The sequence below is a fragment of the Oncorhynchus mykiss genome, chromosome 5, assembly GCF_013265735.2.
Source record: "Oncorhynchus mykiss isolate Arlee chromosome 5, USDA_OmykA_1.1, whole genome shotgun sequence".
Lineage (NCBI taxonomy): Eukaryota > Metazoa > Chordata > Actinopteri > Salmoniformes > Salmonidae > Oncorhynchus > Oncorhynchus mykiss.
The window spans coordinates 967171-980000 of NC_048569.1; the positions used below are offsets into that span (position 1 = coordinate 967171).

General features: G+C 43.6%; 1 protein-coding gene across 2 annotated transcripts in view; it reads right to left on the minus strand.

Moving 5' to 3' along the window:
• Nucleotides 1–12830, minus strand: part of LOC110523113 (MOB kinase activator 3B) — a 64708-nt gene that overhangs the window by 26972 nt on the left and 24906 nt on the right. For both annotated transcript variants that reach the window (XM_036976582.1, XM_036976581.1), the window contains exon 3: nucleotides 3005–3207. In XM_036976582.1, the coding sequence (XP_036832477.1) occupies nucleotides 3005–3207 (203 nt within the window). The remainder of the gene's footprint in view (nucleotides 1–3004; nucleotides 3208–12830) is intronic.

Genomic DNA, 12830 nt, shown 5'->3' on the forward strand with positions numbered 1-12830 from the left:
ACGACTACCGGGTGACATAGTAGGTAGACGACTACCGGGTGACATAGTAGATGACTACCGGGTGACATAGTAGATGACTACCGGGTGACATAGTAGACGACTACCGGGTGACATAGTAGATGACTACCGGGTGACATAGTAGATGACTACCGGGTGACATAGTAGATGACTACCGGGTGACATAGTAGATGACTACCGGGTGACATAGTAGATGACTACCGGGTGACATAGTAGACGACTACCGGGTGACATAGTAGATGACTACCGGGTGACATAGTAGATGACTACCGGGTGACATAGTGGACGACTACCGGGTGACATAGTAGACGACTACCGGGTGACATAGTAGATGACTACCGGGTGACATAGTAGATGACTACCGGGTGACATAGTAGATGACTACCGGGTGACATAGTAGATGACTACCGGGTGACATAGTAGACGACTACCGGGTGACATAGTAGACGACTACCGGGTGACATAGTAGATGACTACCGGGTGACATAGTAGACGACTACCGGGTGACATAGTAGGTAGACGACTACCGGGTGACATAGTAGATGACTACCGGGTGACATAGTAGATGACTACCGGGTGACATAGTAGACGACTACCGGGTGACATAGTAGATGACTACCGGGTGACATAGTAGATGACTACCGGGTGACATAGTAGATGACTACCGGGTGACATAGTAGATGACTACCGGGAGACATAGTAGACGACTACCGGGTGACATAGTAGACGACTACCGGGTGACATAGTAGATGACTACCGGGTGACATAGTAGATGACTACCGGGTGACATAGTAGATGACTACCGGGTGACATAGTAGATGACTACCGGGTGACATAGTAGACGACTACCGGGTGACATAGTAGATGACTACCGGGTGACATAGTAGATGACTACCGGGTGACATAGTAGACGACTACCGGGTGACATAGTAGATGACTACCGGGTGACATAGTAGACGACTACCGGGTGACATAGTAGACGACTACCGGGTGACATAGTAGACGACTACCGGGTGACATAGTAGATGACTACCGGGTGACATAGTAGATGACTACCGGGTGACATAGTAGATGACTACCGGGTGACATAGTAGACGACTACCGGGTGACATAGTAGACGACTACCGTGTGACATAGTAGATGACTACCGGGTGACATAGTAGATGACTACCGGGTGACATAGTAGACGACTACCGGGTGACATAGTAGACGACTACCGGGTGACATAGTAGACGACTACCGGGTGACATAGTAGATGACTACCGGGTGACATAGTAGATGACTACCGGGTGACATAGTAGATGACTACCGGGTGACATAGTAGACGACTACCGGGTGACATAGTAGATGACTACCGGGTGACCAGAGTATTTTAATAAACACCTTGTCACTTTGTGTCTTTCTGAGAGGATTGAGTTGTTTAACTTGTACTCCTACTGGTCTAAAGTAGTGCACTATATAGGGAATAGGGCTCTGGTCTAAAGTAGTGCACTATATAGGGAATAGGGCTCTGGTCTAAAGTAGTGCCACTATATAGGGAATAGGGCTCTGGTCTAAAGTAGTGCACTATATAGGGAATAGGCCTCTGGTCTAAAGTAGTGCACTATATAGGGAATAGGCCTCTGGTCTAAAGTAGTGCACTACATAGGGAATAGGGCTCTGGTCTAAAGTAGTGCACTACATAGGGAATAGGGCTCTAGTCTAAAGTAGTGCACTACATAGGGAATAGGGCTCTGGTCTAAAGTAGTGCACTATATAGGGAATAGGGCTCTGGTCTAAAGTAGTGCACTACATAGGGAATAGGGCTCTGGTCTAAAGTAGTGCACTACATAGGGAATAGGGCTCTAGTCTAAAGTAGTGCACTATATAGGGAATAGGCCTCTGGTCTAAAGTAGTACACTATATAGGGAATAGGGCTCTGGTCTAAAGTAGTGCACTACATAGGGAATAGGGCCCTGGTCTAAAGTAGTGCACTATATAGGGAATAGGGTTCTGGTATAAAGTAGTGCACTATATAGGGAATAGGGCTCTGGTCTAAAGTAGTGCACTATATAGGGAATAGGGCTCTGGTCTAAAGTAGTGCACTATATAGGGAATAGGGCTCTGGTCTAAAGTAGTGCACTATATAGGGAATAGGGCTCTGGTCTAAAGTAGTGCACTATATAGGGAATAGGGCTCTGGTCTAAAGTAGTGCACTATATAGGGACTAGGGCTCTGGTCTAAAGTAGTGCACTACATAGGGAATAGGCCTCTGGTCTAAAGTAGTGCACTATATAGGGAATAGGGCTCTGGTCTAAAGTAGTGCACTATATAGGGAATAGGGCTCTGGTCTAAAGTAGTGCACTACATAGGGAATAGGGCCCTGGTCTAAAGTAGTGCACTATATAGGCAATAGGCCTCTGGTCTAAAGTAGTGCACTACATAGGGAATAGGGCTCTAGTCTAAAGTAGTGCACTACATAGGGAATAGGGCTCTGGTCTAAAGTAGTGCACTATATAGGGAATAGGGCTCTGGTCTAAAGTAGTGCACTACATAGGGAATAGGGCTCTAGTCTAAACTAGTGCACTATATAGGGAATAGGCCTCTGGTCTAAAGTAGTGCACTATATAGGGAATAGGGCTCTGGTCTAAAGTAGTGCACTATATAGGGAATAGGCCTCTGGTCTAAAGTAGTGCACTACATAGGGAATAGGGCTCTAGTCTAAAGTAGTGCACTACATAGGGAATAGGGCTCTGGTCTAAAGTAGTGCACTATATAGGGAATAGGACTCTGGTCTAAAGTAGTGCACTACATAGGGAATAGGGCTCTGGTCTAAAGTAGTGCACTACATAGGGAATAGGGCTCTGGTCTAAAGTAGTGCACTACATAGGGAATAGGGCTCTGGTCTAAAGTAGTGCACTATATAGGGAATAGGGCTCTGGTCTAAAGTAGTGCACTACATAGGGACTAAAGTGCCATTTGGGACAAAGCCTCTGTCTTGACTCACCAGTGGCTCCAGCTCCTTGCGGTCTATGAGGTTGAGCTCTGTGCTGAAGTAGTAGAAGTGCTTATAGCAGGTGTTAACATGGGCCTCAGCTCCCATCAGGATCATACGGTCAAAATGGTGGATGTAGACGTGGACAAACACCCGGAACAGACGGCAGATGATCTTCTTACAGATCTGGATGAAGTTCTTGGGGAAGGGGATACCTGTGGGGTGTGAGAGAGAGAGACAGAGAGAGAGACAAAGCGAGACAGAGAGAGAAAGACAGAGAGAGAGAGACAAAGAGAGAGAAAGAGAGAGACAAAGCGAGACAGAGAGAGAAAGACAGAGAGAGAGAGCGAGAGACAAAGAGAGAGAGAGAGAGAGAGAGAGAGAGACAAAGCGAGACAGAGAGAGAAAGACAGACAGAGAGTCAGAGAGAGAGAGAGAGAAAGAGAGAGAGAGAGAGAAAGAGAGACAGAGATAAAAAGTGAGAGAGAGAGAGACAAAGCGAGACAGAGAGACAAAGACAGAGAGAGAGAGTCAGAGAGAGAGAGAGAATAAGAGAGACAGAGAGAAAAAGAGTTAGAGAGAGATAAAAAGTGTGAGAGAGAGAGAGACAAAGCGAGACAGAGAGAAAGACAGAGAGAGAGGGTCAGAGAGAGAGAGAGAGAGACAGAGAGAAAGAGAGACAGAGATAAAAAGTGTGTGAGAGAGAGAGAGAGAGAGAGAGAGAGACAAACACACTTCTCAACACGTATTTTCTACATGGGCATGTAGATCTGTTCTCGACGTAGCCGTTTTATCAAGGTGAAAAGGCGCAATGTAATTCATGATATCCAATCTCAAATACACACGGCTGAATGCTGTTTTAATCCAATCAGCATCCTGTATCCAAACTACCCGGGTTTATAAAATGCATGAATGTGTCCATGACGTGGTATTGTCGAGCAGAAGCAGAAGGAATCAGAAACTAAATGTCTTTCTACCTACAGTCCGGAGACCATCAGACGCCTTAGAGGCGATCCAACGACATGCCAGTCCGCTCGACTTCATGTATCCCTCTCTGGTAGCAATACAGCTGTCCTCTCTAACGAACACCAGTGTCATCAAGTCATCTCAAAGTGTGATCCAATGACATGCCAGCTACTAGTACCACACTAGCCTGTATCCTGAGTTGGAGGATATAATTGAATTGAATAAACTTTATTGTTCGCAACATGGACGTTTAATTTGTCCCCCAGCATTGGACACATACATGGACAAGTTAGGTCAAATAAATACAACCACACTATCAGATTACAGGACAATCTAAATGCCAGGCAGAACCAGATGCTTAAGTTTTACCTTACTCTATATCTAGTTGCTATCGGTAACCTTTCATTGTCTGCTAGGCTAACTGTGTTGTGTTGATGAAAAATGGCCACTTCATCAAGCCAATCACAGGGTGAATGTCGACCATCCCACCGTGGAAAACAGGTTCAGCCTGCAGACATACATCACAACCCACTGGAGGATTACTGGCTAGCCCAAAACTACCGGTGACCTGAGAGGCAACACATAGTCTGTCTGTCATAGTTGAAGTGTACCTATGATGAAAATTACAGGCCTCTCTCATCTTTTTAAGTGGGAGAACTTGCACAATTGGTGGCTGACTAAATACTTTTTTGCCCCACTGTAGTTAGTACAGAGAGACTGGATGGAGGAAAGAGAGGGGGAGGAGAGGGGATGGGCAGGGCAGGAAGGGAGAGAGACTAGAAGGAGGAGAAGAGATGGAAGGGGAGGGAGAGTATGAACCTTCTTCGCAGCAGGAAACTTGGGAGACAGGATCAAAGAGCAGAGCTAAATGAAACGCCTGCACCCTGCGGCTGGACCGCCCTCCTCTCACCTCTCCCCCTCCTCTCACCTCTCCTCCTCCTCTCACCTCTCCTCCTCCTTTCACCTCTCCTCCTCCAGCCCTCCTCCTCCTCTCACCTCTCCACCTCTAGCCCTCCTCCTCCTCTAGCCCTCCTCCTCTCACCTCTCCTCCTCCTCCTCCTCTCACCTCTCCCCCTCTAGCCCTACTCCTCCTCTTGCCCTCCTCCTCTCACCTCTCCTCCCCATCTAGCTCTGTCCTCTCACCTCTCCTCCCCCTCTAGCCATCCTACCACTCCTCTTCCCTTCCTCTTATCCTCCCCCTCTCACCCTACCACTCCTCAGGCTATGAACCCACACCAGGTGGTTTAGGGGTTATGCCAGTGAGTAGTGAGTGAGATCTGGGCCCGTATCCACAAATCATCTCAGAAAAGCTCCTGGGAATCCTGTTAAAACCGGTTTTAAGACAACAACAAAAACAATTCAGAGTAGGTTTTAGGATGATAAGACACTGCTCAGAGTAGGTTTTAGGATGATAAGACACTGCTCAGAGTAGGTTTTAGGATGATAAGACACTGCTCAGAGTAGGTTTTAGGATGATGATAAGACACTGCTCAGAGTAGGTTTTAGGATGATAAGACACTGCTCAGAGTAGGTTTTAGGATGATAAGACACTGCTCAGAGTAGGTTTTAGGATGATAAGACACTGCTCAGAGTAGGTTTTAGGATGATGATAAGACACTGCTCAGAGTAGGTTTTAGGATGATGATAAGACACTGCTCAGAGTAGGTTTTAGGATGATGATAAGACACTGCTCAGAGTAGGTTTTAGGATGATAAGACACTGCTCAGAGTAGGTTTTAGGATGATGATAAGACACTGCTCAGAGTAGGTTTCAGGATGATGATAAGACACTGCTCAGAGTAGGTTTTAGGATGATGATAAGACACTGCTCAGAGTAGGTTTTAGGATGATGATAAGACACTGCTCAGAGTAGGTTTTAGGATGATGATAAGACACTGCTCAGAGTAGGTTTCAGGATGATGATAAGACACTGCTCAGAGTAGGTTTTAGGATCTTAAGACACTGCTCAGAGTAGGTTTTAGGATGATAAGACACTGCTCAGAGTAGGTTTTAGGATGATAAGACACTGCTCAGAGTAGGTTTTAGGATGATAAGACACTGCTCAGAGTAGGTTTTAGGATGATAAGACACTGCTCAGAGTAGGTTTTAGGATGATGATAAGACACTGCTCAGAGTAGGTTTTAGGATGATGTTAAGACACTGCTCAGAGTAGGTTTCAGGATGATGACAAGGCACTGCTCAGAGTAGGTTTTAGGATCTTAAGACACTGCTCAGAGTAGGTTTTAGGATGATAAGACACTGCTCAGAGTAGGTTTTAGGATGATGATAAGACACTGCTCAGAGTAGGTTTCAGGATGATGATAAGACACTGCTCAGAGTAGGTTTTAGGATGATGATAAGACACTGCTCAGAGTAGGTTTTAGGATCTTAAGACACTGCTCAGAGTAGGTTTCAGGATGATGATAAGACACTGCTCAGAGTAGGTTTTAGGATGATCTTAAGACACTGCTCAGAGTATGTTTTAGGATGATGATGAGACACTGCTCAGAGTAGGTTTTAGGATGATAAGACACTGCTCAGAGTAGGTTTTAGGATGATGATAAGACACTGCTCAGAGTAGGTTTTAGGATCTTAAGACACTGCTCAGAGTAGGTTTCAGGATGATGATAAGACACTGCTCAGAGTAGGTTTCAGGATGATGATAAGACACTGCTCAGAGTAGGTTTCAGGATGATGATAAGACACTGCTCAGAGTAGGTTTTAGGATCTTAAGACACTGCTCAGAGTAGGTTTTAGGACGATGATAAGACACTGCTCAGAGTAGGTTTCAGGATGATGATAAGACACTGCTCAGAGTAGGTTTCAGGATGATGATAAGACACTGCTCAGAGTAGGTTTTAGGATGATGATAAGACACAGCTCAGAGTAGGTTTTAGGATGATGATAAGACACTGCTCAGAGTAGGTTTCAGGATGATGATAAGACACTGCTCAGAGTAGGTTTCAGGATGATGATAAGACACTGCTCAGAGTAGGTTTTAGGATGATGATAAGACACTGCTCAGAGTAGGTTTCAGGATGATGATAAGACACTGCTCAGAGTAGGTTTCAGGATGATGATAAGACACTGCTCAGAGTAGGTTTCAGGATGATGATAAGACACTGCTCAGAGTAGGTTTTAGGATGATGATAAGACACTGCTCAGAGTAGGTTTCAGGATGATGATAAGACACTGCTCAGAGTAGGTTTCAGGATGATGATAAGACACTGCTCAGAGTAGGTTTTAGGATCTTAAGACACTGCTCAGAGTAGGTTTCAGGATGATGATAAGACACTGCTCAGAGTAGGTTTCAGGATGATGATAGGACACTGCTCAGAGTAGGTTTTAGGATGATGATAAGACACTGCTCAGAGTAGGTTTTAGGATGATAAGACACTGCTCAGAGTAGGTTTTAGGATGATGATAAGACACTGCTCAGAGTAGGTTTTAGGATGATGATAAGACACTGCTCAGAGTAGGTTTTAGGATGATGATAAGACACTGCTCAGAGTAGGTTTTAGGATGATGTTAAGACACTGCTCAGAGTAGGTTTTGGGATCTTAAGACACTGCTCAGAGTAGGTTTCAGGATGATGATAAGACACTGCTCAGAGTAGGTTTCAGGATGATGATAAGACACTGCTCAGAGTAGGTTTTAGGATGATGATAAGACACTGCTCAGAGTAGGTTTTAGGATGATGATAAGACACTGCTCAGAGTAGGTTTTAGGATGATGATAAGACACTGCTCAGAGTAGGTTTTAGGATGATGATAAGACACTGCTCAGAGTAGGTTTTAGGATGATAAGACACTGCTCAGAGTAGGTTTTAGGATGATAAGACACTGCTCAGAGTAGGTTTTAGGATGATAAGACACTGCTCAGAGTAGGTTTTAGGATGATGATAAGACACTGCTCAGAGTAGGTTTTAGGATGATGATAAGACACTGCTCAGAGTAGGTTTTAGGATGATGATAAGACACTGCTCAGAGTAGGTTTTAGGATGATAAGACACTGCTCAGAGTAGGTTTTAGGATGATGATAAGACACTGCTCAGAGTAGGTTTCAGGATGATGATAAGACACTGCTCAGAGTAGGTTTTAGGATGATGATAAGACACTGCTCAGAGTAGGTTTTAGGATGATGATAAGACACTGCTCAGAGTAGGTTTTAGGATGATGATAAGACACTGCTCAGAGTAGGTTTCAGGATGATGATAAGACACTGCTCAGAGTAGGTTTTAGGATCTTAAGACACTGCTCAGAGTAGGTTTTAGGATGATAAGACACTGCTCAGAGTAGGTTTTAGGATGATAAGACACTGCTCAGAGTAGGTTTTAGGATGATAAGACACTGCTCAGAGTAGGTTTTAGGATGATAAGACACTGCTCAGAGTAGGTTTTAGGATGATGATAAGACACTGCTCAGAGTAGGTTTTAGGATGATGTTAAGACACTGCTCAGAGTAGGTTTCAGGATGATGATAAGGCACTGCTCAGAGTAGGTTTTAGGATCTTAAGACACTGCTCAGAGTAGGTTTTAGGATGATAAGACACTGCTCAGAGTAGGTTTTAGGATGATGATAAGACACTGCTCAGAGTAGGTTTCAGGATGATGATAAGACACTGCTCAGAGTAGGTTTTAGGATGATGATAAGACACTGCTCAGAGTAGGTTTTAGGATCTTAAGACACTGCTCAGAGTAGGTTTCAGGATGATGATAAGACACTGCTCAGAGTAGGTTTTAGGATGATCTTAAGACACTGCTCAGAGTAGGTTTTAGGATGATGATAAGACACTGCTCAGAGTAGGTTTTAGGATGATAAGACACTGCTCAGAGTAGGTTTTAGGATGATGATAAGACACTGCTCAGAGTAGGTTTTAGGATCTTAAGACACTGCTCAGAGTAGGTTTCAGGATGATGATAAGACACTGCTCAGAGTAGGTTTCAGGATGATGATAAGACACTGCTCAGAGTAGGTTTCAGGATGATGATAAGACACTGCTCAGAGTAGGTTTTAGGATCTTAAGACACTGCTCAGAGTAGGTTTTAGGACGATGATAAGACACTGCTCAGAGTAGGTTTCAGGATGATGATAAGACACTGCTCAGAGTAGGTTTCAGGATGATGATAAGACACTGCTCAGAGTAGGTTTTAGGATGATGATAAGACACAGCTCAGAGTAGGTTTTAGGATGATGATAAGACACTGCTCAGAGTAGGTTTCAGGATGATGATAAGACACTGCTCAGAGTAGGTTTCAGGATGATGATAAGACACTGCTCAGAGTAGGTTTTAGGATGATGATAAGACACTGCTCAGAGTAGGTTTCAGGATGATGATAAGACACTGCTCAGAGTAGGTTTTAGGATGATGATAAGACACAGCTCAGAGTAGGTTTTAGGATGATGATAAGACACTGCTCAGAGTAGGTTTCAGGATGATGATAAGACACTGCTCAGAGTAGGTTTCAGGATGATGATAAGACACTGCTCAGAGTAGGTTTTAGGATGATGATAAGACACTGCTCAGAGTAGGTTTCAGGATGATGATAAGACACTGCTCAGAGTAGGTTTCAGGATGATGATAAGACACTGCTCAGAGTAGGTTTTAGGATCTTAAGACACTGCTCAGAGTAGGTTTCAGGATGATGATAAGACACTGCTCAGAGTAGGTTTCAGGATGATGATAGGACACTGCTCAGAGTAGGTTTTAGGATGATGATAAGACACTGCTCAGAGTAGGTTTTAGGATGATAAGACACTGCTCAGAGTAGGTTTTAGGATGATGATAAGACACTGCTCAGAGTAGGTTTTAGGATGATGATAAGACACTGCTCAGAGTAGGTTTTAGGATGATGATAAGACACTGCTCAGAGTAGGTTTTAGGATGATGATAAGCCACTGCTCAGAGTAGGTTTCAGGATGATGATAAGACACTGCTCAGAGTAGGTTTTAGGATGATGTTAAGACACTGCTCAGAGTAGGTTTTGGGATCTTAAGACACTGCTCAGAGTAGGTTTCAGGATGATGATAAGACACTGCTCAGAGTAGGTTTCAGGATGATGATAAGACACTGCTCAGAGTAGGTTTTAGGATGATGATAAGACACTGCTCAGAGTAGGTTTTAGGATGATGATAAGACACTGCTCAGAGTAGGTTTTAGGATGATGATAAGACACTGCTCAGAGTAGGTTTTAGGATGATGATAAGACACTGCTCAGAGTAGGTTTTAGGATGATGATAAGCCACTGCTCAGAGTAGGTTTCAGGATGATGATAAGACACTGCTCAGAGTAGGTTTTAGGATGATGTTAAGACACTGCTCAGAGTAGGTTTTAGGATGATGATAAGACACTGCTCAGAGTAGGTTTTAGGATGATGATAAGGCACTGCTCAGAGTAGGTTTTAGGATGATGATAAGACACTGCTCAGAGTAGGTTTCAGGATGATTATAAGACACTGCTCAGAGTAGGTTTTAGGATGATGTTAAGACACTGCTCAGAGTAGGTTTTAGGATGATGATAAGACACTGCTCAGAGTAGGTTTTAGGATGATGATAAGACACTGCTCAGAGTAGGTTTTAGGATGATAAGACACTGCTCAGAGTAGGTTTTAGGATGATAAGACACTGCTCAGAGTAGGTTTTAGGATGATGATAAGACACTGCTCAGAGTAGGTTTTAGGATGATGATAAGACACTGCTCAGAGTAGGTTTTAGGGTGATGATAAGACACTGCTCAGAGTAGGTTTTAGGATGATGATAAGACACTGCTCAGAGTAGGTTTTAGGATGATGTTAAGACACTGCTCAGAGTAGGTTTTAGGATGATGATAAGACACTGCTCAGAGTAGGTTTTAGGATGATGATAAGACACTGCTCAGAGTAGGTTTTAGGATGATGATAAGACACTGCTCAGAGTAGGTTTTAGGATGTTAAGACACTGCTCAGAGTAGGTTTTAGGATGTTAAGACACTGCTCAGAGTAGGTTTTAGGATCTTAAGACACTGCTCAGAGTAGGTTTTAGGATGATGATAAGACACTGCTCAGAGTAGGTTTTAGGATCTTAAGACACTGCTCAGAGTAGGTTTTAGGATGATGATAAGACACTGCTCAGAGTAGGTTTTAGGATGATGATAAGACACTGCTCAGAGTAGGTTTTAGGATCTTAAGACACTGCTCAGAGTAGGTTTTAGGATGATGATAAGACACTGCTCAGAGTAGGTTTTAGGATGATGATAAGACACTGCTCAGAGTAGGTTTTAGGATCTTAAGACACTGCTCAGAGTAGGTTTTAGGATGATGATAAGACACTGCTCAGAGTAGGTTTTAGGATCTTAAGACACTGCTCAGAGTAGGTTTTAGGATGATGATAAGACACTGCTCAGAGTAGGTTTTAGGATGATGATAAGACACTGCTCAGAGTAGGTTTTAGGATCTTAAGACACTGCTCAGAGTAGGTTTTAGGATGATGATAAGACACTGCTCAGAGTAGGTTTTAGGATGATGATAAGACACTGCTCAGAGTAGGTTTTAGGATCTTAAGACACTGCTCAGAGTAGGTTTTAGGATGATAAGACACTGCTCAGAGTAGGTTTTAGGATGATAAGACACTGCTCAGAGTAGGTTTTAGGATGATGATAAGACACTGCTCAGAGTAGGTTTTAGGATGATAAGACACTGCTCAGAGTAGGTTTTAGGATGATGATAAGACACTGCTCAGAGTAGGTTTCAGGATGATAAGACACTGCTCAGAGTAGGTTTTAGGATCTTAAGACACTGCTCAGAGTAGGTTTTAGGATGATGATAAGACACTGCTCAGAGTAGGTTTCAGGATGATAAGACACTGCTCAGAGTAGGTTTTAGGATCTTAAGACACTGCTCAGAGTAGGTTTTAGGATGATGATAATCTGATTGATTACTTCTGTGGACAGGTGTCTTTTATACTCCCTTTCAGAGTGTGCTCCTAATCTCAGCTCGTTACCTGTATAAAAGACACCTGAGAGCCAGAAATCTTTCTGATTGAGAGGGGGTCAAATACTTATTTCCCTCATTAAAATGCAAATCAATTTATAACATTTTTGACATGTGTTTTCCTTGATTTTGTTGTTATTCTGTCTCTCACTGTTCAAATAAACCTACCATTAAAATTATAGACTGGTCATTTCTTTTTCAGTGGGCAAATGTACAAAATCAGCAGGGGATCAAATACTTTTTTCCCTCACTGTCCATTGAAGCAACATCTCAAGACATCAGTCAGGAAGTTAAAGCTTGGTCGCAAATGGGTCTTCCAAATGGACAATGACCCCAAGCATACTTCCAAAGTTGTGGCGAAATGGCTTAAGGACAACAAAGTCAAGGTATTGGAGTTGTGACGACCCTCCCACTCTGTCTGCCGTATTCTGTCTTTGTTCTTGTTTCCTTATTAGGATGCCGGTGGGCGGAGTTGGGAGGGTCGTCAGCTACATGGGAAACACCTGGGCCAGGTGTCTCCCAGGATAAATAGACCTCTTCCCCATTCATGGGAGAGACTCTCTCCATGCAGACACCTTTGTAGATTGTGTTGTGGTTCTTGGTGGCCTTTTGTTTGTTTGTTTTGGCACCTTTCAACACCCTGCATTATCACATTCATGCACGCAAAACTCACTTACACTACTGATTACTGATTACACACTTCATTGTATATTTTCCTTAGTTGCTTTAGTTAATAAATATATATTTTGTTACTCCTTATCTCCACGTTGTCTCCCTTTGTTACGGGCTTTGAGCCGGTTCGTGACAGAGTGGCCATCACAAAGCCTTGACCTCAATCCTATAAAAAATGTGTGGGCAGAACTGAAAAAGCGTGTGCGAGCAAGGAGGCCTACAAACCTGACTCAGT